General features: G+C 45.6%; 1 protein-coding gene across 2 annotated transcripts in view; it reads left to right on the forward strand.

The window, feature by feature from the left end:
* The first annotated feature begins 888 nt into the window (after positions 1-888).
* The window catches only part of MTMR12 (myotubularin related protein 12), a 68615-nt gene continuing 43316 nt past the window's right edge, over positions 889-26187 (forward strand). Inside the window, exon 1 of one of the 2 annotated variants that reach the window (XM_027605860.2) lies at positions 889-969. In XM_027605860.2, the coding sequence (XP_027461661.1) occupies positions 889-969 (81 nt within the window). Of the gene's footprint in view, positions 970-22018; positions 22085-26187 lie in introns of those variants that run through there. The other variant, XM_027605861.2, reaches the window with a different exon arrangement.

Consider the following 26187-nt stretch of genomic DNA (forward strand, 5'->3'; position numbering starts at 1 on the left):
ACTTTCTTGAGAGCGGGGTCCTGTCTTATTCACTTGTGTCTAACACAATGCCTGGCAGCCAATGTGAAATTAAAATGAATTTCCTTTGCAATTTTCACTAAAAATGAGGATTTTATCGGTAACCTAGGAAAGTGGATAAAATAAGTCTCATAAGGGCTTTTACTATTCTAACACAAAGAAACAAAAAAAAAAAACAGTGGAAAAATGAGGTCGATAGGCCTTTTAAAGGTCATTCAAACCTATTCCTAAGTGCCTGTTAACAATGTTTGTCTCATCTTTGCCTACATTTTAAAAGTAACAAACCTGGACGTCAATCTGGAACTCATACGGAGGATTTCGATACAACCACACTTTTGGAAAGTTTTACACCAAAACAGCAAGGGGAAGAGAACCACCGCAATGCACCAGTGCTCACAACTTAGTGACCGTAGGATCGTTGGACGACACCGACATTCTTGCTATCCAATCGCCGGGGAGTCCGGAAAGAACGCTCTTTGGATTGGTCAGGGGAAACATCTCTCCAGGTTCATTCAAGAAGTAGCTTGGCGTGGGGTTAGGCCGGCAGCGCCATCTGCCCAATCAGAGGACGGATGAGGCGAGCTTTGCCGGAGTGGAGCCTATCTCCGGAGGGGAATCCCGCCCGTCGGACCCGCCTGCCGCGAGCGGAGGGGGCGTGGTCTCGGCCGCGGGCTCCCGACTCCCAGGGCCCGCGCGCGGAGTGGGTGGGGCGAGCGGTGTCAGCGGCGGAGCCGGATGCGGGCGTCGCCGCGGCCGCCGCGGCCCCGGGGATGGGCGGAGCCCCAGCCGCCAGTGCTGGTGGCCGCCGCCGCTGCCGATCCCGAGCGGACGCCTCTGCTCCCGCGCGTCGCTGCTTCCTAGGGCGGCGGTATGCTGGGGAAAGGGGTAGTCGGCGGTGGCGGCGGCACCAAGGCGCCCAAGCCCTCCTTCGTGTCGTACGTGCGCCCTGAGGTGAGGGGGCGCCGCGCGGGCGGGGCGTCGGGCTGGAGCTGCCGGGGCGAGGGGCGCCGGGAGCCCCCTTCCCGCTGCCGGGAGGGCCGCGGGCGCTTCCTGTGCGTGTGCGGGAGGGGAGCCGGGCGGGGTGAGGCCCTCGGGGGCGCGCTGGGATCTCGCGCGGGCTGAGGTGGGGACCTCCGGCGAGGGCAGGCAGGTGCCCGAGCGCCGGGCCCGGTCGCCGGCGACTAGGTGAAGGGGCCCGAGCCGGGAAGGTGCTGCGGCCCGGGCCGCCCCTGACTACCTTGGCGTGGAGCTGGGGTCCTGGGCACCGCGGGAGGGGAAGGGCTGCGCGCTCGGGGCCCCCGTGGGGAGCTGCCCAGAGCCCGCCGCCTGGGTGGGTCTGCCCTGCCCCTGGCATTTCTCAGTGGAGTCTTCTGAGCTCGCCTGCTGTTTGATGCCGGGGGCGGGATACCGTGCACCGCCTCCCGCCTCCCATCAGCAAGCAGTGCAGCTCTCTCCCGTGAGAGTTCCCCTGTCATTTCTTCCCCCTTTCATTTCTTCCCCCTTTCATTTCACCCCCTCTTGCCTTCCCCCTGGAGTTTTACTGTCAAGTTCATTCATTCATAAAATATTTTTTTGAGCTCCTACACTGTTCTGAACTCTTGGGATATATACATGGTGAACAAAACAAAGATCCCTGCTCCCCTGGCGCATATTTGAGGGAGAATGGAGTGAGCAATAAGTAAAATAAATATAAGTAAATTACATGGTTATATTAGAAGGTGATAGGTATCAGGGGAAAAGGAAGGGCACCATTTTCCTCCTTGCCACAGTGGCATTTGAGCAGACCTGAAGGGTGTTTGGGGTCTGAGGAAAGAGTAGTGCTGGTAGAGGGAAGTCTGGAGTGTTGGAGGCGCATCAGGGAAGTCAGCCCTGAAGAAGCCTAGGAGGTGAGGGGGAGAGTCAGAGGAAACCAGGTTAGAGAGGTCATAGCTTGTAGGCCATCCTGAGGACTTCTTGAGCAATAATTCCCAACCCAGATACCTAATGAAATGCATTCTTATTTTGGATTCCTGAAGGTTTTTCCTGCCCCTCTTCCCGGTACTTTAAGCAGCAATGTGCAGGAGCACTATCAAACTCATTGTCTTCAGCTCTCTTTCCCACCCCTGCAAAGCAAAGGCCAGGTGGGCTGTGGGATGAGAGGTCTTGATCAGGGACCGCTTCTGTACCACCACCTGACGCCTGAAGCCTTTATATACGCATCTTCAAATTTGTGTTTTCTCTAGTGGAGAGTACTCTTGAAATGGGGCTTATTTTTAGTCCTAATTTGAAAATAAAAACCACTTCCTCCTTAGATCCTTGATAAGGAGTCAGGGTCATCTTGAATTTTCAACAGGCTTCCCTTGTATCGTGGGTAAGTAATGTCGGTTTCTCTTTGTGTCTTTTTGAGTCCTTGCTGAAACACAACTGATCTTTAACCTTTCCTCTTCAGTGAGATTAAACTACAAATGGAAAATCTTCTGAAATGTGGCCACAGTTCAAGAATGTTCAGATTTTTCATCCACCAAGCGCACATGTTGTAATTAGACATGTTTTCTCTCTTTGCCCACAGTGCCTGATATATTTCCTTTGAGGGATAATTAGGGAAGGGGAGTGGTTCAGTCCCAAAATGGTCACATTTTTCAGATCCTTATAGTTGGCAGTTTTGTTTTCTTGCAGTGAAATAGTGCTGTGTAGACACTATGTTTCTTTGTTGTAATCTGTCTCAAAATATTTTGAACGGAGGGAAGGGCTCTGACCTAAATTGCTTACAGTTTTTAAAAGATAAGGCTTTGAGCCGGTGAGAAAGCAATTTGTTTTTCAATGCATAGCTTTTGCTAGATCTCATATTATTGGAAATTGATGTGAGCAGCTTTGAGGTGTAGCTTATATACCTCTGAGAATACTGTGTCTGGTAACCTCTTGGCTCACTCAGGAGGAGGAGTCCCTCAGAATACTTTTCTGGAGTGCCATTCTGTTTCTGCTCCTTTCCTTTATATTGCTTTCATCTTTACTGCATTTGGTGTATGTCTTCCTCTCATTTCTCTTTATGTGCTTTGCTTTTGTTAGCTGGGAAATCACAGGTTTCCCAGGCACCTTTCTGCTGGTAGGTCACTGAGCTGCCAGAACAATCCTCATGCCTTATGATGTGGTGATACCTGTACCTGGTGATGAAGTTGTTGTCGGCTGATCAGATCTTGGAAGACTCAACAGTGGCTTTCTTCAGTATGCCAGAGTCTGTCAAGAGTCAGCACTTTGTGTTAAAAACAGTAGCGCTTTACTGGCTAAAGTAGTTGAAGATGATGCTTTTAAATATGATGGCTTATTTTTTTCTTGTGATTAGAGAGGATTGACATCTGTCGTTGATTCTGTCATTGAATGTGAATGTTAAAATCCTGAACCGTAGTTTAGGACCTTTGGTCATGTTTTGTGAACTCTGCCCAGAGGGTTACAAATCAGTAGAGCTTGTAAGGGGGAAGCCAGTGGCTCTGGAAATTGAGGTGAATGGGAGGGAGAGAGCTGGGTCATTCTTGGTGGTACCAGATGGCTGGTACCTAGAAACATCTCAGCGTCACCACCCCAGGTTAGTCCCAGACAAACAATGCAAAGGACCTTGTGCCTCTGTGCAAGGGAACCGCTGGGTGCCTAGCTTCCCTTCAAGGAGGCATTTGGTTATAGTTTGGAAGCCAGATCCATTTTTCTTCCTAAGTAAAACACCTGATTGAGTTATTATTTCAGAAGCTGTAAGTGTTCATTATAGAAAAATGAGAAAATATAGATTTGCAAAGAATTTTTTATTTTATTTTTTTAAATATTTTGTTTATTTGACAGATAAAGAGCACAGGTAGGCAGAGAGGCAGGGAGAGGGAGAGGGAGAAGCAGGCTCCCCGCCGAGCAGGGAGCCCGACACGGGGCTTGATCCCAGGACCCTGGGATCATGACCTGAGCCGAAGGCAACCACTTAACTGACTGAGCCACCCAGGCGCCCCGCAGAGAATTTTTTAAAGAAAAATTATAAGCAACTCAGAGTGTACCCTGTCAGATATGTGTGTAGGTGTATGCCTATGTTTTTTCTAAAATGGGTTTAATATTGCTGATCATATTATTTGTAATCTGCCTTTTCACCAGAAATCTATATTGTAAATGGCTTTCCATGTCTGTTGTTAACCTGTAATGTCATTTTAAATTAGACCCATTTTCCACAACAGAAACACTGTGACGGGGAGATGTTAGGTAGCACAAAAAATCAAAGAAAGTGTGACTTTTTTTTTTTAAGGATTTATTTTGAGAGAGAGAGAGAGCACGCGTGAGAGAGGGTGGGGGATGGGCAGAGGGAGAGAGAATCTCAAGAGGACCGCGCACCGCAGTGTGGAGCCCGACCCACGGCTTGATCTCATGACCCTGAGGTCACGACCCAAGCTGAAATCAAGAGTTAGGCGCTTAACCGGCTGAGCCACCCAGGTGCTCCGTGATTTTTTTTTTTTTTTAAGTTTATTTATAATAAATGTTGGGTGTACCCAACATGGGGCTTAAGCTCGAGATCAAGAGTTGCATGCTCTACCAACTGAGCCAGGCAGGCGCCCCCTGTTTGTAGATTTTTAGATTTGGGAGAGAATTTAAAGATAATCTACTCCACCACTGTACTCTTCCTCTGTAATACAGATGTGGAAACGAGGCCCTGCAAGGTTAAATGTCCTAACCAGCGCCACAGAAGTATTGCAGTCCAGAGATAAGAACTGTCTCCTGGAGATAGCAGTGCCTGTGGCTAAGCTAGGTCCACAGGAGCTTAGGAAAGGTTTTTATGTAGATGTGGGAAGAAAAAGCAAGAAAAGAAACGAAGATTGAGGAAGGGTCAAAAAAAAATCCAGATTTAAAGAGCCAATTTTTTCTTTTCATTTATCCCTCAGGGAAAGGAATGCATTTGATTGCCTAATCTTGATTTAAGGCCCTGTCTTTTCATGGAGAGAAGTGAACTGATCTATGATCTTCTGTTTTCCCAAGAGATAAAAGCTGGGGTATATATCAAAATAATACAGTGAATAATTACTAGTATTTATTAGTAATTATTACTTCTGTGTCCCAGGAACTGTACTTATCTCATTTCATCCTTTCAACTATCGTATGCAGTGGATACTATTACTTCCTTTTGTGTGTTTAGATGTGGAGAGACCCAGTGAAGTTAGTACCTTGCTCAGGGTCACAGCCAACAAGAGGTGGTGCCAGGATTTAAACTTGGGCAGTCTCACTCCAGGGCTGTTCTTCCGTCCTTACATTTATGAATGCAGGTAATGTTGTTAGTGAAACATGCATGTAGTCATGACTGGTGTTCACGCACTAAAGTGCTTTCTCATTCGTGGTCTCTAGTAGCAGTTTCCTTCTTGGCTTTTGTTAGCTTCTCTACCAGGTGACTGTGAGCGGATACGGGGGCCCCTTGGAGATACAGGTAATTCATTCAGCAGATACTTACTTAGCACCTGCTAGTACAAGGCACTATTCTAGATGTTGGGGCTACAAAGCAGATGAAATGATTGAGATTATTTTTTGGTGGAACACTCCTGTGTTGGATTACTAACTTTGATGACTTAGATGGATCCATGAGTAGAAGACATTGGCTTATCCTAAAACAGACATCCTTGCTCAGTCCTAGCAATAAAAAATACCTTTAAAGGCAGACTCTAGATCCATCACTTTTCTTTTTTAAAGCCTCTAACTTTTTTCCATTCCAAACTAATTTTTTGATGGCAGAATTTTCTCCTGGAGCTTAGAGGTCATTGACAGTGATGAAAGGACATCAAAAGTTCTTCCTAAAATGATCACTTTCTTAGCTGTGGCTTTAGCCTGATGATCTCTCCAAAGCTTCCGCTTTTTCTCTCCTGCATGTGCTTCCTGTGGCATCTCCCTGGATCCTCTCCAATACCACTCAACTTCTGCAGATGGAGCATCAGAAGATGTCATGAGGCAATATCGAGACACTTCCTGCAGCCTGATCAAACAGCTGCCATACAACACCCTCTGTCTTAGAACCCGATGCTCTTATGCACCCTACTTCCCTCTCTGATGTGAAAACCAGGGCTGCCATCAAAATCTTAGGCTGAGGATAATCCATACTTAGAAATTTAAAGTTCTAGATTTTTCTCTGAACATCTTCAACAGGATGTTTGATGTTCTTGGAATACTTCCACACTGTGTAATAGTGTTCTTTAGTGAGAATTGGATTTTCAGAGGCTAAAGCTTTTTAAAAAAATTTTTATTTTTAATTTTCTTTATTTTGGGGGGGGTGCAGAGGGAGAGAGAATCCTAAGCAGGCTCCATGCCTGATGCGGCTTGATCTCACGACCCTGAGATCACGACCTGAGCCAAATCCAGTCGGTTGCTTAACCAACTGAGCCACCCAGGTACCCCAACCAAAGCTTTTTTTTTTTTTTTTTTTAACATTTATTTATTTTAGAGACAGAGCGCGCGCGTGTGCGGGTGCCTGCGTAGGCAGGGAGGAGCAGAGGGAGAGAGAAACCCAGGCAGACTCCCTGCTGAGTATGGACCCCGATGCGGGGCTGGATCCCACAACCCCGAGATCACAACCCAAGCAGAAACCAAGAGTTGCACGCCCACCTGGCTGTGCCACCCAGGTGCCCCCAAAGCTTCTTTTTAATCACCTTAAAAGATGTATACTTATTTTTATGATAAAGACAATATTAGGGGCGCCTGGGTGGCTCAGTCGTTAAGTGTCTGCCTTCGGCTCAGGTCATGATCCCAGGTCATGATCCCAGGGTCCTGGGATCGAGCCCCACATCGGGCTCCCTGCTCGGCGGGAAGCCTCCTCCTCCCTCTCCCACTCCCCCTGCTTGTGTTCCCTCTCTCACTGTGTCTCTCTCTGTCAAATAATAAAATCTTAAAAAAAAAAAAAACAGTATTAAAGACGACATAGCAAAGTTACAAACATCAGAAGTTAGAAAAATAAAATTACCGTCAATTATGCTACCTCAACCTAAGCAGTTAGGTCCATTGTTTAGGATGTTCTTGCTTTGTCTGTGTCTGTATCTCATATGGTTGCAAGCATAATATGTGTAAAGATGTATTTGAAGGTAGTACTGCCGACCTGTCCCAGTAGAGCATGCAGTCTGAGTTGTTTTTCCCCAGGAAACCACGCTTAGTGTCTCATAAGTTACACTTGTGACTTCTGATGTGTTTTTGGGAGTCAGCAAGAACAGTGGGTTTGCAGTTTAATGAATCATTTAAAATAAAGCTCTTGAGATAGGTTGGGAGGTAGGATTGAACTGGAATAATTCTTTTTTTTTTTTTAAGATTTTATTTATTTGACAGAGAGAGAAACAGAGAGGGAACACAAGCAGGGGGAGTGGGAGAGGGAGAAGCAGACTTCCCGCGGAGCAGGGAGCCCGACGTGGGGCTCGATCCCAGGTCCACTGGGACCATGACCTGAGCCGAAGGCAGACGCTTAACGACTGAGCCACCCAGGCGCCCCGAACTGGAATAATTCTTATAACCTCTAATCTTCTATTGCTTTGGGAGGATGAAGGGGGGAGGTAAAAATGGACAGGGACTCTGGAGTGGAGTGAAGCTGCTCAAGAGCTGGAAGGACCACAGGGCCGCCTCCTTCCCTTAGTCCCCTCTGCGCGCCTCCAGCGGCACAGCTCTAGAGAGAGCAAACAACCGCCGGTTATGGCTGTGAGTGAGGCCAGTCCTTTAAGCCTTGGTTGTATTTCTTCCTGGAAAATGAGAATAGTTATATCTGATAGGTAGATGTGAACATGTATGCATATTAAATGTGATTATGCAGATCCTCAGCAAAGTCCTTGGCACATGGTTAGGCTTCAGTAGATGTGGGCTACTGTTGTTATTATCCAGCAGTTGTGGGTCAGGGCCACTTGGATGGTTTCAGAAAATGCTTAATCATTAATCTTAGAATACAGAAATCTTTCCCAGCTAAGGTATTAACAAAAGTGGAGTATTTGGTTGTTGTGGTTGTTGCCATGGTACCCTGCCAGGAAAGCTCACTGTGTGGCAACTCTTTCTTAGAGTATTTTTCAGTATCTCTAAAAGTTTCTTTTCCTTTTTTCTTTGTTCCTTTATACATTTGAGAATGATAAGATTATATTTAAAATTCCTACCTAATGAGAACACTTACTAGTTGACTTTTTTCATTGTTAACATTTGGCCTTTGACCTTTTGCTAGTTTCATTCTGTGGACCCCTTTTCCCTCTTCCCTCATTTCCTTTTTTTTTTTTTTCTTTTAAGTAACCTCTGCCCCCAACATGGGGCTTCAACACACAACCCTGAGATCAAGAGTTGCATGTTCTGTTGACTGAACCCGTTAGGTGCCCCCATCGTCCCTCATTTCTAATGACTCTATCATAGGCCAGATTTTGTCCATTTTATCATATCTGTTCAGTGATTGACTTAAGATATGAGTAAGTAAAACCAAATTACTTCTGGGAGTAATAACTGTTTATTTCAAAGGCACTTGCAAGACCATGCTGTTTCAATTTCATATGTAAATACTTTTCCTAAAATAATATCATAACTTTTCCCTCCTGTGCCCCTGTCCTTCATCTTTCCCTGTAGACATGACTTGGGGGGCAGCCTTTTGGAGGTGGCATCTTAGCCCTCAGTTGTTTGCTTTTGGGGAAGGGAGGGGCTTCAGCCACAAGAAGAGCAGGACTTGTGTATGGAAGCCCTAGCCACGGTTGTGAAATATTTTGAAGTCTACCTCCCCACCCCCTTTTTTTAGAATTTTATTTTTAAGTAATCTCTACACCCAACGTAGGGCTCCAACTCACACCCCACAGCTCAAGAGTCGCATGCTCTACCAACTGAGCCAGCCAGGCACCCCAGTCTACCTTTCCCAATGACGGATTGCCACCCCCAATTTCAGACGTTGGTCCTGAGCTGCTGGGCTTTTTGCTTTTCTTGTTAAGAGAGTTCTAAAATTCCTGAGAATACCTTAAAGGGAGTGAGCCCAGTTTTGGAATGAAAAATCTCACTGCGTTCCTACCTTTTCTTTAGACATAAAATTGAATTCCTGTTTTGCTTTAATCTCTAGAGATCTACTTCCAGGGTGATTTTACCTCTCATAGAGTTATTTTCCTCAGCTGTAACATTGGATGACCATGTTCCCTGCAGGCTTATTTTGCACTTGAGAAGAAATAACCCTGTCTGCCCAGCTCAGAACCTGACACATAGTGGGTCCCCAACAACTGCTGGATGCTGTTATTATTAATAGTAACTTGAATTGGGAGAATTCTTGATCGTGGACCTACCATTTGCTCTGCATTAGAATTAGGAATGTGAAAAAACAGTCTGTGCATGCAGGAGGCTCACATCCTGTTAGAGAGCACGTCGGCAGATGGGTGCTGCCTGGTTAGGAAGGCGGAGTGCACGGAGGGCCCACGGCAGCATCTGGCCTCATTTGAAGGCTGTTTAGGACTTGGAAAGGGCCGTGTAAGAGTGGGTGCTAGTGTGGGGAGGCGGGGGATGATGTAGTGGGCAGGCAACAGAGACAGCTCAAAAGGCGCATGGGCATGTTGGGACCAGGTGGTCGGAGCATCTGTCTCATACCTTATATAAGGCGTTGGTGGGGGGGGGGGCGGCGGTGCAAGGAAGCTAAGTCCTGAAAAGTAGAATCCAAGGGGTGCTGCTAGGATGTGCAGGATTGTTTTCTGCTTTCTGTGGTTGCTGCTTTACCATTAAGTCAGTCTGGCCCTTTGCGAGGCTGCAGGCGCCTTCTCATTTGCCCCTGGTTCCTGCTGCTCCAAGGCCACAGAGAAGCTCCTGCTCCGAAGTTTTTAGCTCTTCGCCAGCTATTCAGCTGACCTAGTATTTATATAGCAGTGGGGGGGGTGGGGGTGGTGCACAGAAGGCAACACCATGTGTTTTTGCAGCTGCTGTTAGTCCCATCAGTTCGCTGAAAATGATGAGATTCGGCCAGCCCTGTAATTGCCACCTGCCTCTCTAGCACTCGTACACATTCCAGTGCTGCCCTCTTGCAATGTAATGTGCTTGTTAAGAGCATGACTTTGGAATTAGAGCTCGGATACTTGCCGCATGGATTTGGTCTGGGTATTTAACTTCTCTGAGCCTCGGTTTCCTCATCTATGAAATGGCAATAAAAATAATAGTATTTTATAAAATATAAAAATATTAGTATTTTATACTATAAAAATATAAACTATAAATATAAACTAAATATAAACTATAAAAATAATGTCTCCCTCTCCCTGTCCCTCCCCCTCCCTCTTTCCCTCTCCCCCTCTCCCCCTCCCTCCTTGAATAAAAAGATTTTATTCATTTATTTGACAGAGAGAGAGCACAAGAAGGCAGAGCAGAGGGACTCTGCTTAATAGCTCTGCCTTCTTGTGCTCTCTGTCAAATAAATGAATAAAATCTTTAAAAACAAACAAAATCCAGATGCTTTAAGAGAATAATAGTAGTGTCTAGCTCCTAAGATTGTTGTCTTTTTTTTTAAGATTTTATTGATTTGACAGAGCACGGGGAGTGGCAGGCAGAGGGAGAAGCAGGGCTCCCCAACAAGCAGGGAGCCTGATGCGGGGCTCGATCCCAGGACCCCAAGATCATGACTTGAGCTGAAGGCAGAGGCTTAACCAACTGAGCCACCCAGGCACCCCTCAAATAAATAAATCTTTAAAAAAAAACGACAACAACCTGGGGCGCCTGGGTGGCTCAGTCGTTAAGCATCTGCCTTCGGCTCAGGTCAGGATCCCAGGGTCCTGGGATCGAGCCCCGCATCGGGCTCCCTGCTCGGCGGGAAGCCTGCTTCTCCCTCTCCCACTCCCCCTGCTTGTGTTCCCTCTCTCGCTCTCTCTCTGTCAAATAAAGAAATAAAATCTTTAAAAAAACAAACAAAAAAAACCCTAATTTGCACAAGGAAATTCTTTTCTTTTTAAACACTGTTTCTTTGAGGAACTTTTTAAAAAATACTGTCCCAAGTCCTGCTTTAGAGATTCAGATATGTCTTAGGGGCAGAGAAGGGTGCAGGGGCCTGGGGGGGCACCTGCTGTAGGAATCTGCATTTTTTCTGGTGACTATGATCTCTTCCCTCATCCCCTGTTGAGAACTGCTGTTACAAATGAAGTCATGGAGGAAACCCAAGTCGAGAAAGAAAAGTGAGCAGAGGAGTTTAGTGGGAAAAGAACCTGGCCAGGAAGCACTTCAGAAGGCCGGAGCAATGTTAGCCTCTCTGTGCTCTCTGGTCTTGCCTAACTGGCATTCTCCCTCTCTTTTTGTACATCGTACGGACTGTCCATAGCTCTGGGTTCTTGGTTGCTACAGTTGAGCATCTATTCTCTACTGATGTATAATTGCTCCACATCTACGGGTCTTCTTTCTCCAACAGAACTGTAAGCTCCGTGAGGGCAGGGCTGTAGTGCCGCTGAGTGTGGCCTAGTGGAGGTCAGGGTGGATTCAGAGAGGATTGTGGCCATCCCAGGAGGGGGCCTCAGAAGCTTGCTGGTAGGTGCATTATTCTGAGGCTCTTCTTTATTTCTCCTGGAGAGTGATTTGGATGGCTGAGGTGGAGAGCTGTGGTAGGCCTTTAGTGTGGTTGCTGACTCTGTTGGTCTTTATGCCCAATAGTCATCTGTTAAAGTGATTCTTTTTTTTTTTTTTAGAGATTTTATTTATTTATTAGAGAGAGAGAATGAGAGATAGAGAGCATGAGAGGGAAGAGGGTCAGAGGGAGAAGCAGACTCCCCGCCGAGCAGGGAGCCCGATGTGGGACTCGATCCCGGGACTCCAGGATCATGACCCGAGCCGAAGGCAGTCGCTCAACCAACTGAGCCACCCAGGCGCCCCTGTTAAAGTGATTCTTGTCAAGAAGCATGAATGAGTAATACTTTCACTGCCATTCAACAAATGATGAGCTGTCAAACCAGAGTGAGGGATTCAATTTGAGTCTTAGTGAGCAGTTACTTTCTTCCTTTAAAAAAAAAAATCGGGGCGTCTGGGTGGCTTAGTCGTTCAGTGTCTGCCTTCGGCTCAGGTCATGATCCCAGGGTCCTGGGATCGAGCCCCGCATCGGGCTCCCTGCTCCTCGGAAAGCTTGCTTTTCCCTCTCCCACTCCCTCTGCTTGTGTTCCCTCTCTCGCTGTTTCTCTGTCAAATAAATAAAATCTTTTTAAAAAAAATCTGAGATAAGGGAAAACAGTCCAAATGTAAAAGGAAGGATTTAGAATGGGCACATGAGTAAGTATTCCTTAGCTGTTAGGGTGATGCACTGTTAGAGGTTGTTTCCTGTTTCCCTGTCCTGAACACGTGTTACAGTTGAAAGGATACTTGATGGTATTATTTTGTAATAGGAAAAAAGTTTAAGATTGGTAGTTACCTAGGGCTAGGAGTGGGATCGGAGGGTTGGTGTCAGGGAGAATGCTAACGGGTACCCTGCTAATGGGTACCATGTTTCTTTTAGGTATGATGAAAATATTCTAAAATTGATTGTGGTGATAGTTGTATAACTCTCAATATACTAAACACCATTGAATTGTGCACTTTCTTTTTTTTTTTTTTTTTTTTTCAGCTCTATTCTTTTTTTTTTTTAAATTTTTTATTGTTATGTTAATCACCATATATTACATCATTAGTTTTTGGTGCAGTGTTCCATGATTCATTGTTTGTTCATAACACCCAGTGCTCCATGCAGAACGTGCCCTCCTCAATACCCATCACCAGGCTAACCCATCCCCCTACCCCCCTCCCCTCTAGAACCCTCAGTTTGTTTTTCAGAGTCCATCATCTCTCATGGTTCGTCTGTGCACTTTCTTTTTTTAAAGATTTTATTTATTTGACAGAGACAGGGAGAGAGGGAATACAAGCAGGGGGAGTGGGAGAGGGAGAAGCAGACTTCCCACTGAGCAGGGAGCCCGATGGGGGACTCGATCCCAGGACTCTGGGATCATGACCTGAGCCGAAGGTAGATGCTTAACGACTGAGCCACCCAGGCGCCCCTGAATTGTGCACTTTAAATAGGTGACCTGTAGGGTGTATGAATTTGTCTGGTTTTTGTTTGTTTGTTTTTTTTTTTTTAAGTAAGCTCTATGCCCAACATGGGGCTTCAGCTCACAACGCGAGATCAGGAGTCCAGTGCTTTACCTGACTAAGCCAGCCAGGTGCCCCTGAATTATGTCTTAGTACAACGTTTACAAAAACAAAGTAAAAACCAAAAGTACTAAACTTTTGTCATAAACTTTCTCAGGTGTTGGAACTCCTGAGAAAAAGTTCTGGCTTCATTGCATGTTTAGCTATATGAGCCCAGGCACATGATTTAACCTCTTGGAGCTTCATTGGCCTTATCTGTAAAGTGGGGATGAGAATACTTTACAGGATCATTGTCAAGATAAATTACATAGGACATATGAAAGTGGACGTATGAAAATCTCCAGCAAATTATATATTTATGTGTTTAAGTTAGTCCTATATTTTTGTGGATAATAGATGCGCTTTTTTTTTTTTAAGATTTTATTTATTTGAGAGAGAGAGTACAAATGAGAGAGCACAAGCAGGGGGAGAAGCAGACTCCCTGCTGAGCAGGGAGTCCCACGTGAGGCTTGATTCCAGGACCTTGGGATCATGACCTAAGCCAAAGGTAGACACTTAACCGACTGAGCCACCCAGGCGCCCCATGGATAATAGATGCTTAGTCTGAAATGTTTTTGAGAGTTCCCAGCTAGCCATATGCAATTAATACTTATTAAGGCTGAGAACTGATTTGCATGATGAGTAAGTAGCAGAGTCCTCAAAGACCAGATACCGGAACAGCTCAGTCTATGGTCTGTTACTTTGAGTCCAGACAGAGATTGTCAGGTCGCCTCTTACTGAATGTCTGCTTCCCTGGCTTCTGTTTTCTTGTCAGAGTAATTGTTGTTTGTACGCCAAAGACAGTGTATAGTTAGTGGAGTCGAGCTGTGGTTAGCCGGAAAGCTGTTACCTGGTCATGCTTTCAGAGGGGAATGAGCCTGCTCGTCAGCCTGGCTCCAAAGGGAGTGAAGCCCTCTGGCCAGGACCAGGGAACCAAGAGCCCTGAGAATCAGCTCCAGGAGACAAATTCTGTCTTGATTTCTAGGTCCCTAGAACTGGACTGTGGGTAGATTCATGTAGCTTCGAGTCTCTATCTTCAGTGACAGGGCTTCAGATTTAAAGTCTGGCTTTGAACATGCACCTGCCCCACTGATGGGTCTAGAATGTGTTTCACAAAGCTGGTGAGATGTGTGATAAGAGTTTAGTAATACTTGGCACTAATCATGTACTTAGGTAGTAATTTTTAATAGAGCTGTTTTTTAAAAATCTGTCAAGAACTATGCTTAGGAATATTACCAGTATCAAGAATTATTTGTCTCTTTCTATGTTTTTGTGTATGCATTCTTTCAGTAGACTTTTATTGACAGTTTACTATTTGAAGCTAAAAAATACAAAACAGAGGAGCATAGGGGAAGGGAGGGAAAAATGAGACAAGACAGATCAGAGAGGGGGATAAAACGTAAGAGACTCTTAATCATAGGAAACTGAGGGTTGCTGGAGGTGAGGTGGGTTGAGGGGATGGGGTAGCTGGGTGATGGGCGTTAAGGAGGGCACGTGATGTAATGAGCACTGGGTGTTATGCAACTGATGAATCACTGAATTCTACCTCTGAAACTAATAATACACTATATGTTAATTGAATTTAAATACAAAAATAAAAATAAAAAAATACATACAGGTATGGCCTCAGCCCCCAGTTTGTCGCTGGTTGGGGAGGAGGCAAGGTAAAAGATTGTTGGATACAGGAGGGAGGGTTGATCAGAGCTTCACAGAGGTCTTGAACTGTGTGGACAGTGGATTGATGGGCCCAGTGGCTGCATTGGGGGCTAGATGGTGGCGGTGTGGCTGTGGTCACGGCAGTGTGCAAGGTGAGAGGTGATGGTGGCCAAAAGTAAGAGTGGTAATGGGGATGGACAGATGTGGACGGATTCTGGAGCTGTTCATAAAGCTGAGCAGACAGGTTGTGAGGGGCAGGGAGTAAGTTAAGAATGATTCCTGGGTAAAGGGAGGTGGGCGGGTGAAATGGGTGATTGGGGATTAAGGAGGGCACTTGTGATGAACACTAGGTGTTGTATGGAAGTGTTGAATCACTGTATTGTACACCTGAAACTAGTATTACACTGCATGTTAACTAACTGGAATTTAAATAAAAACTTAAAAAAAAAAAAGAAGAATGACTCTTGGGTGTCTGCTGATGGGGCTGACCATCAAGTCAGAGCCCAGAGGAGGGTGAACAGGTTTGGTGGGGGAACAGGGGATTGATGAGCTGATTTTGAAATGTGAATTTGGAGGATGTTAGGAACATTCCAATGCAGGTGGCCAGGAGGCTGTTTGGGTGTCCAGGCCTGGAGCTCTGAATAGAGATCTGGAGTGACAAGCCATTTGGGGATCATCCTCTATATTGCTGGACGTGCCATGAGTGGGAGAGCTCGACCAGGGAACACAGGTCTCGTGAGGAGGGACGAGGACCCTGCCCGAAGAGGAGACTTGTGGAAAAGCCGCCAGAGAGTGGTTGTTTGGCCTGGAACTCATTTCTGCTAATTTCCAGGTTTCAGTATAAATGACACTTCCTGAGGGTAAGCAGTCTTCTCTGACCCTGTCTGAATGTTGTTAGATGTTCCTGCTGGGTTCCCTTCAGGCCTGTGGCCTGTCCTTCTCCAAACGCAGCACCTCGCACACGTCTTCCTTACAGCTTGGACTGTGATCGACTCCTGTGTGCTCCGGGAAGGCAAAGGCGGTGTGTTCTCTCCTGGATTCGTGGTCCTGGAATACAGCATGAGAAGTGATAGTTCGGTCAGTGAAAGAGTATGTGAAAGGGCGGGAGGCAGAGTCCTGGAGATGGATGTGGTCAGCAGGCAGAGGCAGGTTGTATTGTGGTGAAGAATACAAGTCTGGTCAGGCAGACTGAGGCTCAAGTCCCACTTCACTTAACCTTGGTCAGCCTTGTTTTCCTCATCTGTAAAATGAGAACACTGATAGCTGTTAACAGAGTTGTGAGGATTACATGAGATGACGCAGTCTTTATTTTGTCAGCTTCTGGAATTTATTGCACTGTTCGCCCAGTATTCCAGTTATTACTTTTCATTTGTCTGAAGTTAGGGCAGAAGTCAATTCTTATTTATCTTTTTATCCTCAGCATTTGGTGTTTAGGATGTTGGGGAGCTGTTTGTTGAAATGGATTGGTATGTATATGAGATGGCTCACCTTGCCACTCTGAGTAACCAGACACAGCTTGAGCGTGGACTCAAGGGTGTCGCTCCTCACGCTCACTGGAGCCCTGTGCTTTGGGCCACTCCTCAGAAATCTAGTTCTGAGAAGAGATCACAGTGACACCTTGTTAATGCCAGGCCAGCTGTGTGATACGGCTTCTGGTATCTCCTGGTGTCTCCTCGGGGCCATAAGCTTGTTGAAGAATGGGTGGCAGTTCTCAATCTTGTCTGGCATAAATTGCCCCTGCATAGGAGCGCGCTTCTGGCTCGGCCGGGGCCGGGGTGGGGGGGGGGAGTGGGGGGGAGGGTAGATAACGTCGGGGGAGGGGCAGCTGCCGGTCCTGGGGATGGTTGATATTTGCAGTGGGAACAGGAACAGATGCAGCTCCTTTTGATCTGCAGGGTGGAACGTGCGGAAACTGGAAGACTTGTTATTCATGCCCTTATCCTCTTTTAAAATTAAAGCAAATAAAAAGGCATTGGGGTAAATGATGAAATAAGGAATTAACAACGACAAAACCCCCAGCTCCCGTCCTAGCGGTGTGGCCAAGCTGTTCTCCATTTCCGTTCGGACACTGTTCTAACTGAATCCAGGCCACTGGGATACCCTAGTTTTGGAAATGTGGACCACGGAGAGTGCTGGTGGCCGTCTGTGCGCTCCTCTGTGCCGTCATGGCACAACATGTCCACACTTGGACAGAGTAGCAAGAGGTGCTGCACAAAGCATTTGTCCGTTTTTAACTGCCACATTTGTTGAAAATTCGCATCATTTTCAAAGGAGTTGGTTCTCAGGAATCTTGCGGAGTTCAGGAAAAGTCGGTCAGTGTAACTAGGAGAACCAGTTTTGTGTGATTATTAAAGAACCATACTTTTCTACCTTTTTTTTCCCTACACATTGACCCAGGATCGTTAATTGGGGTCAGTAAGGACTTTTATCCCATGTTTCATTGCTCTGGAAGTAAGATTGGCACCACTGGCTGGTCAGGCAGCTGGGTTGAAGGAGAGGGGCCTGAAGGAGTACAGGGTGAAGAGGAAGTTCAGGCCCCTCTCCGAAACCAGGGGGCAGCTGTCACTAAACGCGAGCTGAATCAGCTCTAGAGTCCTGGGATGACGCCAGCCCCGTCCGCGGCTGTTGCGTTCCTGCAGTTCTTACCGGACAGGCTTCATGGGTTCTGGTCTCTCTGGATTAATACCACATGCATGACAGTCTTGAATGGAATGCACTCTTTCCCCAGTACTTTACCATATGATTAGAGCATTTGGTGATGCCATCCATAGTAATGGCCCAAGCCTAGATGGATATTGTCTCTTAAGCCATATGTTTCTCTGGTCCCTGCTCAAGTGGTTTTAAAACCTCTCACTACTTAGTCATTACTAATTAAATTAGTCAAGGAAATCTTTTGAACACGTACCATGTGCAAGGTCTGTATTGGATTCTGGGGATATATGGTGAGCAAAAAAACAGGCACAGATGTGCCCTTAAAGAGTTGAGATCGGCGGGGAGATAGACTTAAATAATTACATAAACAAATGTGAAATTGCAGCTATGACAAGGGCTAGAAGGGAGAGAGATACATGGGGCTGTGAGAACCCGGGAGCAGAAATGGCCCTCGCTCTGAGACCTGAAGGATACTTAAAATTTGCAGGGCAAAGAAGGAGAGGAGCATTCTGTAGAAGGAGCATCCTGTGGAAACACCTCAGGATGGGAAGGAGCCTGGCAGGTATGGGAGGCTGAAAGGAGGCCAGTGTGGCCAACATGCAGACTGAGGAAGAGAATGGTAGAAACCAGAGTGGACAAGTAGGTAAGGGCCAGGCTGCACAGGGCCTCATAGGCCACATCAAAGCACCGTCTTCATCCTGCCAATAATGCAAACAAACTGTGTGCTGAAAGGATCACTGCTGCTTTCGGGTGGAGAATGGTAGCTTGAATGAGGTGATGCTGGTGGTGGAGATAAGAGAGGAATATGGATTCTAGAAACACTGAACAGGTGATACTGATGTGGTTTGGTGGTAGATTGGATATTGAGGCTGACGGAGAAGGAGGTGTAAAGGGAGACAAGGGAGACTGTTAGGTGGCCTCTAGACTACATGCTCTTGAAGGGAAGCACGGAGTTGTCCAGGCAGTACATAGCAATATTCATTGTGGTTGGAGCCTTGCCTGGAGTGTCGTGAATCAGAAGATTCCCATTGAACCCTCGAGGGTTTGTTGGGGTGACAAATCCGAGACTTCTGCCTCAGTGGACCCAGTGGAGTAAGTCACAAAAGGTAACTCAGCTGGTGTTGAAGAAGCCCGAGTTCTTCCCCATGCAGCCAGCCATTACCCCTGTGGAGCAGGTGTTTCTTGGTTTTTGTTTTTTTTCCCTTCAGCCTCCTCTTGTCTGTCTACAACACCCTTTTAGGTTTTCCCTGGGAACTTTCTATGATTCTTGGTTTGACTTGGTTTCAGGTGGGTCTAGCAGATACATTGACTGGCCATTTTGTCCTGTTTTTCCTCTGTTCCATGTAAGAGGCAGTATGGCATCCTCTAAGGACAGACCAAGCCAGCTACCGGGTTTGACTTTCACCTCCACACGTACTAGCTGGGTGTCTTCATCTGCAAAATTGAGATAACAGTGGGTATAATAACCCCACTTCAAAGGTGTGCTATAAGGATTAAATGAGTTAATAAGTATCAAACCCTTTAAACAATGCCTGACACATACAACTCAAGAAATAATTTATCACTGGTGCCTGCCTGGGTGGCTCAGTCAGCTAAGCTTTTGATTTCGGTCTCAGGTCATGATCTCAGGGTTGAGATTGGGCCCTGCGCATGGAGCCTGCCTAAGATTCTCTCTCTCTTCTGCTCCCTCTGTCCCTCGCTCGCCAAAAGAATATATTTATCGTTATTCACCTCTCAACCTCAGTAGGGGCTGGTCCTTGTAAGTACCCTCGTTGACATTTACAGAGTGGACATTTGTGATTTCTGCAGTCCACAAGTGACTCCTGAGTCATGGTTTAGTAATTTGTAGTGTTGATAGGGAAGAGATTGTGTTTACTTATCCAGTTGTAAAGATCAGGTCGGATAGCCTTTAATCACTCATCCAATAAATTTTCCCATGAAGACAGCAGCTTATACACACTCGGGCTGCAGCATGGCCAGGAGTAGGGTGTACCTGTGGGAATTTCATCCTGTCCCGTAACCCACTTTAAGATCCGTGTTCGGGGCGCCTGGGCGGCTCAGTGGTTGAGCGACTGCCTTCGGCCCGGGTCACGATCCCGGGGTCCTGGGATCGAGTCCCGCATCAGGCTCCCTGCTCGGCGGGGAGCCTGCTTCTCCCTCTGACCCTCTCCCCTCATGTTGTTCCTCTCTCGCTAATAAATAAATAAAATCTTAAAAAAAAAAATCCATGTTCAGACTCCGCACATCCAGACGTGGGTGCTCCTGTACCCTTGTTGGTAACTGCTTCCCCTCTCCTCCATTTGACTGTGTTCATTCTCCCAGAATCAACAAGCAATGGATGTTATAATTCTTTTCTCTTTCTCAGACACATTGAGATGTTATCTCCATGTTTGTCAGTTCTTTGTGTAGTTCAAAAAGCTATTGTGGGGGCGCTTGGGTGGTTCAGTCGGTTATGCGTCTGCCTTCAGCTCAGGTCATGATCCCAGGGTCCTGGGATTGAGCCCCATGTCAGGCTCCCTGCTCAGTGGGGAGCCAGTTTCTCCCTCTCCCTCTGCCAACTCCCCCTGCTTGTGCTCTCTTTCTCTCTCTCTCAAATAAATAAATAAAATCTTAAAAAAAACATCTGCCTTTAGCTCAGGTCATGATCCTGGGGTCCTGGGATCAAGCCCCATGTCCGGACTCCCTGCTCAGTGGGGAGTCTGCTTCTCCCTTTCCCTCTACCCTCCCCCCCCCCCCCCCCCGGCTTGTGCGCTCTCTTTCTCTCAAATAACTAAAATCTTAAAAAAAAAAAAAGCTATTGTAAAATACAGGAGTGAAGGAACAATAGGACATAGCTAATGAGACTCCATTCTGTCTTTCCTGATTCCTCCCCACCACCCAAATAGATAGCTTCCCAAATTAAAAGAAAAAATTGAGTTTTTTTGAGGGGAGGGTTTTTAAGTTTATTTTTTTCTTTTTTAGTAATCTTTACACCCAGTTTGGGGTTAGAACCCATGACCCTGAGATCAAAAGTCGCATGCTCTTCTGACTGAGCCAGCCAGGCGCCCTGGGAGGGTCTTTTGGTTTTTTGGTTTGTTAATGATTCTCTTTGTATACACTGATTCATTGGAGTCCCTTAGGCTATTTCTCTTCTTAGGACTGTTGTCTGTTTTGGGAATGAGTATTTGATGGTAGTGATCATGGTACTTACTTTTTTCTGAGTTTTTTGTAAGAATTGGGTAGTGTATAATTTATAATTATTTTGAAGTATTAACCAGAGAAGGGTTAGATATTAGTGATGTTTGCCTATAGTGTGGCTCCTTAAATTCTACTGCTTAAGTGCTTATATAGGTTTTTATTCTCAATTTGTTACCAGCTTTCAGTAGTTTACTTTCAATAGGATCAGCTATTGAGAAAGGTTTACTTTTTGTACAGCATGCCCGAGCAGTCCCTTCCTCAGATGTGGTGTTCTCTTAAGGAAGCCATTAGTTTACTCTCTTGGTCTTATAATGGGTTCAAAGTACTTTGTGTTGCAGAAGGTAAGACACAAAATGACCGTATCTAAGTCATTTGGGCTTCTAGAACACAAATCCTTTTAATAGAAAAAGGCCGTTTCTTTTTCCTTTGCTTCAGATACTCCTGTGTACTCTGTCTTACAGAATTAGGGCCAACTTGGGTGTCGCTAACTTCAGGAGTTCTGATCCACAGAAAAGAACTGAGAGTAGATTCAGTTTAGTTTAATGTGGGAAACGGGACTGAGAGAGAAGTAGAAATTTTTCTTACTTGTGTGACAATTTTGAATAATTGTAACTACGTAGTATATTTGAATTCTTTGTTTACTCGGAGGAAAGGATGAGAGAATGAAGGAAATCAAGAAGCACAGATACTGTTCCAACCAACAGTGATAACTCCCATTTACTGAACATGTGTGCCAGGCATTTGCATATATTTTTCTTCAAGCCTCATATTAGGTAGTATTGTTTCCATTTACATAGGAGCAAGTAAAAGCTCAGTCAGGTGAAATGACATGCCTAAGGTCATGTCTGTAGAGCAGAGCTGGATTTGAACTGTTGCCCCAAATCTGTATTTTTTCTGATGTTAGCATATGCACTGAGAGAAGTTTGGAGAAACAAGGGGGAAAACAAAATTTATTAGTATTATGCTGTATTAAAAATAGAGCTTTCTGCTGTAAAAAAAGGTAGATTTCATCCTAAGATGCACATAGATTCCCACCGAGTATGTGGATGCAAATACATTTCCCCTCTCAGATTTTCTATTTTAGTGGAGAAAACAAGTGTATTAAATGTCCATTTGAGAGCAGTAGGGCGACTTTCAGGAAATAAAATGTCTGTGGTGTGTCTTTTTAGCACTTTGGTGCCAAATGTGGTTGAAAGAGATTGTGTTTTGGAACCTTTAGGGACGTTGGCTCTTGGAATTTGCCCTTCTGGCTGGGTGAGATTAAACTGAGAATAACTTCAGTTTTTGACTCAGAGCCCTGGTAAACAGTGAAGGGTTGATGTGAAGCATTTTGATACTTGTAAGCATTCTGGCCTATGAGAGCTTCATTGTAGGATCACCCTCCACACTCCCCATTCTTTTTAAAGTCAACAGCTTTCTGGCAGGGCCCATTTTCTGCCTTTCCGAGGTGCCTTAGGTCTGTCACACTTTTGAGAAGATGAGCACCTTAAACGTGAACTTGGTAAGAAACTAGAGAATTTACTTTTTGAGAACTAGTGGAATGAAAACCAGGCTTCTTTTCAGCCTCTCAGCAGATTCTCAGGAGTGTTAGCTGACTTTAGCTTTCACATGCTTTTGTCCTAGATGTGGCAAATCCTTGTATAGTGAAGTACAGTTCTCCTAAGGGAATTTTCTTAATTTGTCCTAATCAGTTTTGTAATAGGAGAGTGGTTTCCTACTACACGCAGTGGCTATCACAACCATTTTCCCTTTTGTAGTAGGAAACCAGAGACCATGTTTGTTAGAACTAATACTTAGCAGCGAAGAATTTGAGTTCTGGAGCTCGTCAGGGCTTGGGCTGTACCCTGGGTTAGTGACTTATTTCCTATAAAAGGAAAGTTCCCGAACCACTTTAAACCTCAGTTTCTTCATCTTTAAAATGGAGGTAATACCAGTGCTAGAGTAGTCGTGCAGATTAATGAGATACTAACGAAGAGCCGTTACTTGGCACATAATAACAGCTTGGTAAATGTTAGTTGGTTATTATGATTATAGTGAAAGCATGCAGTTGAAGTGAAAGCTGAGCCTGACAGATTGTGGAGGGCTTTGATTGCCGTGCACAAACTTGGACACATCTGTGTTTACTGCTCAGAAATCCTTTTGTCTTTGTGATTTTTTTTTTTTTTAAGATTTTATTATTTGACAGAGACACAGCGAGAGAGGGAACACAAGCAGGGGGAGCAGGAGAGGAAGAAGCAGGCTTCCCGCGGAGCAGGGAGCCCCATGAGGGGCTCGATCCCAGGACCCTGGGATCATGACCTGAGCCGAAGGCAGATGCTTAAAGACTGAGCCACCCAGGCGCCCCAAGTCTTCGTGATTTTCGACAGCGTTCAAAGTAGATGAGGTTGCTGTACTACCTGTGTTGTGGATGAATAAAGTCTTGTTATAATTCTTTAGTGGCATTTGAGGCAGGGGCTCACGTGCATTTGATGATTTTTCTTGGATGCTGGCTTTTCAGCAGCAGTGTAATCTTACTGTGTTATTCTGATCTCTACTTTAGCAGTCTGAGCACTGAGGGCAGTCTGAGGGGTAGCAGCAGAAACTTAGGAGGTTGAGCCCCGTGAGGAATCTCGGTGGTGTTTCTGTCATCCCTCTCCAATGTTGAAATTCCCACACGCTTCATAAAATACGTGGCTTCTCAGTGACTTAGCTAGCTGCTTTGTGTGTTTTCCCTTTTCTCTCTCAGATCAGTTATTGGTCAGCAATTTGTTGCCACCATCCAAATGTATTTAACATTATTCTAGGGAAGAAGAGGAGTCAGTATGTTTAAAATGAAAAATGTGTACTAAGCTTTTGGGGCATTTGACAAAGAAGATGGTGAGTGGGGGGTGCCTGGGTGGCTCAGTTGGTTAAACCGCTGCCTTCAGCTCAGGTCATGATCCCAGGGTCCTGGGATCAAGCCCCACATCGGGCTCCCTGCTCATGCAGGAAGCCTGCTTCTCCCTCTGCATGCCGCTCCCCCTGCTTGTGCTCTCTCCCCCTCTCTCTCTCTCTCGCTATCTCTCTCTGTGTGTCAAATAAATAAATAAAATCTTAAAAAAAAAAAAAAAAAGAAGATGGTGAGTGGGAAAAGATCTCCAGCCTTTCCCCTTTTTCTTTCAGGAAATGTTCCAGTAGATTGATATTCATCCCTCTGAGAATTCAGTTGCTTGTTGTGACAGTGTTCTGGAATGGAGAGAGTGGGTCTGTGGGGGAGGCTTTCCTTTCTGTTTCCAGTGAGGGAAAGCCATCAAGGACCCTGCCTCCTTTCTGGACACACATGCTCAGGCTCCCATCACTGTCACGATTTTGACCTTGCACAGGTCTCTTGCGCATTATCTCGCAAGGCAGGTAGTATGGCTCTTAATTCCATTCTTTTAGATGGGTACACTGAGGCCAGGACACTTGCCTGAGATCCCTCTGATATCTTTGTAGGCTAGAACCCTACAAAGAGTTCCTGGTTTAGTCCTGTGCTTTTTCCTGAAAGACCTGCTTCAGAGATAGTAAATGCTATGTGCTTAATTCACTGCCCTGTTTAAAATCCTACATGGGCTCCCCACTACCCATGGACTAAAGCCCAAACTCCTTAAAATGGCCTGAATCCCACCACTCACCCTGCCATCTTTCTCACCTCTTGCAGAATTACTTGCTTCTGTGTCTTTGCACCTCCTCTCTCTGCTTGACCGTCCCTTGAACTCCTGCACGTTCCTTAGGAGCCACTTGCCTAGAAGCACTGAGGGCAGTTGGAGAAGCATGAGAAGCACTTGTTTGAACAGTCTCCCCTCTCCTCCCTCTTTTGGGGACTTAGGCCCCCTCTTGTGTGCTCCTGGAGCCCCACATCAATACCTTTATTCATCGTCCGTCGTGTTGTATTATGGTTGTCCAAGAGTGTTGTGTTGTCTCTTCTCCCCCTGGACTGCAGACTCCTGTTTACCTAGAACTTGGTAGGATTCATTTAAATTACCTTTGTGTCTTATAAATCTCTTCTTTCTTCCTATGAATAAACCTCAGTTACCTTTAGAAGGCTAGCATCCTCTGCTTACAATTTATGTGTGTGTATAAATGTATATGTATATGCAAATACATATATGACTTAGTTTAGAAATGACAAGGCTAATCGGCTGAATGATGGCAAACTCGTACGAGGCTTTATGGTTTGGAGGCTTCATACATCCTCACTCCATCTAAAAACCCACACACTGAGGCAGTAGATGCTAGTTCTGGCATTTTGACTCTTTGCTGCCAGTCTTACCTGTGAGGTGGCAGCTATGACATGGGTCCTAATCCTAAGGCCTGGATATATTGTACATTGACATGTTGCAATATGTGATTCTAGTCGTTTATGATTTCTGTATTGTTAATGCAATTGACCTAAGTCAGTAATTCCCTTGGTGACAGTCAGAAACCACTGTAACTAATGTAGGTGAACAAGAGGATTTATTGTAAGGATGCAGGTGTGATTCACAGAACTGTGGGCCAAAGGTGTGGCTGGGCCTCAGTAAAGCCTCGGAAACCGTGAGAGTCCCAGCCATGGTCATTTGTCTGGAAGAGGGGGCTTTTGTCTCCACATTACCTTTTCATGGTTCTTGTTCTCTGCAGAACAGCTTTTTCTGCTTTACCATACTTGTGGTGACCAAATTTACAAAGTTGTAGTTTAAGTAGCCAGCTTGGTTAACTTCTTTTAGATCTTCAGCCAAATTAATTTGAGACATAAAACGATAAGCTCTTCAGGGACCACTGTCCTTTTCCCACGCATTTGATGGTGAAGTGGTGGTTCACTCCAGGAACTTGGGGGAGCAGAGAACAGTTGACTGGGGAAAGGGAGTTTTGGGTAGGACAGAATCCTAAAAGGTGTCTCTTGATTATTTTGTTTATAGAATGTAAAGAAAGAATTCCACTAACCATTTCAAGAACTGATGTAGTTTTAAGCGTATAAATTATCATTAGAAGATGCTACTTCTGCACACATAATAGTAGGGCTAGTCCTCTCCAAGCTGGCTGCAGTGTTTGAACTGAATTCCAAGCACTAGTCAAGATGATCACTAGTTTTCTAACAACTGATTGAATTTAATGAATAGTTTTGCTATCTCCTTGGAGAAAGATGGCAGACCTGTCAAAAATAATTGTGCTTTAATTTAGTTCTATGCCAATGGCAGACAGTGAAAGCTCCAAGAGAATTTCTAAATTACCAAAACACTCATAGCATTTCTATATGCAAGATGCACAACATAGGGCAATGCATCAGAATCATCTGGGGGAGCTTTTTGCAAAACCAAGGGCCCAGCTGGACCCCCAGCACTCTGATTTCCTTACTCTTGTGGTGAGGCGTGAGTACCTGCAGAGATGACAAGATCCCCAGATGATGTGACACTCTCCAAGTCTAAGAAGCACTGTCTCTTCAGAACCACTGGATTTTCGGCATCTTTTGGGATGTAAACTGTAACCATCTCTAAAATACACCATGGTCAAAATGGGTTCTCTGAGGGGCGCCTGGGTGGCTCAGTCAGTTAAGTGCCTGACTTTCACTCTGGTCATGATCTCAGGGTCCTGGGATTGAGCCCCCTGCTTTGGGTTCCTCCGTACTCA

Source organism: Zalophus californianus, chromosome 5, assembly GCF_009762305.2.
Source record: "Zalophus californianus isolate mZalCal1 chromosome 5, mZalCal1.pri.v2, whole genome shotgun sequence".
In the NCBI taxonomy this organism is placed as follows: Eukaryota; Metazoa; Chordata; class Mammalia; order Carnivora; family Otariidae; genus Zalophus; species Zalophus californianus.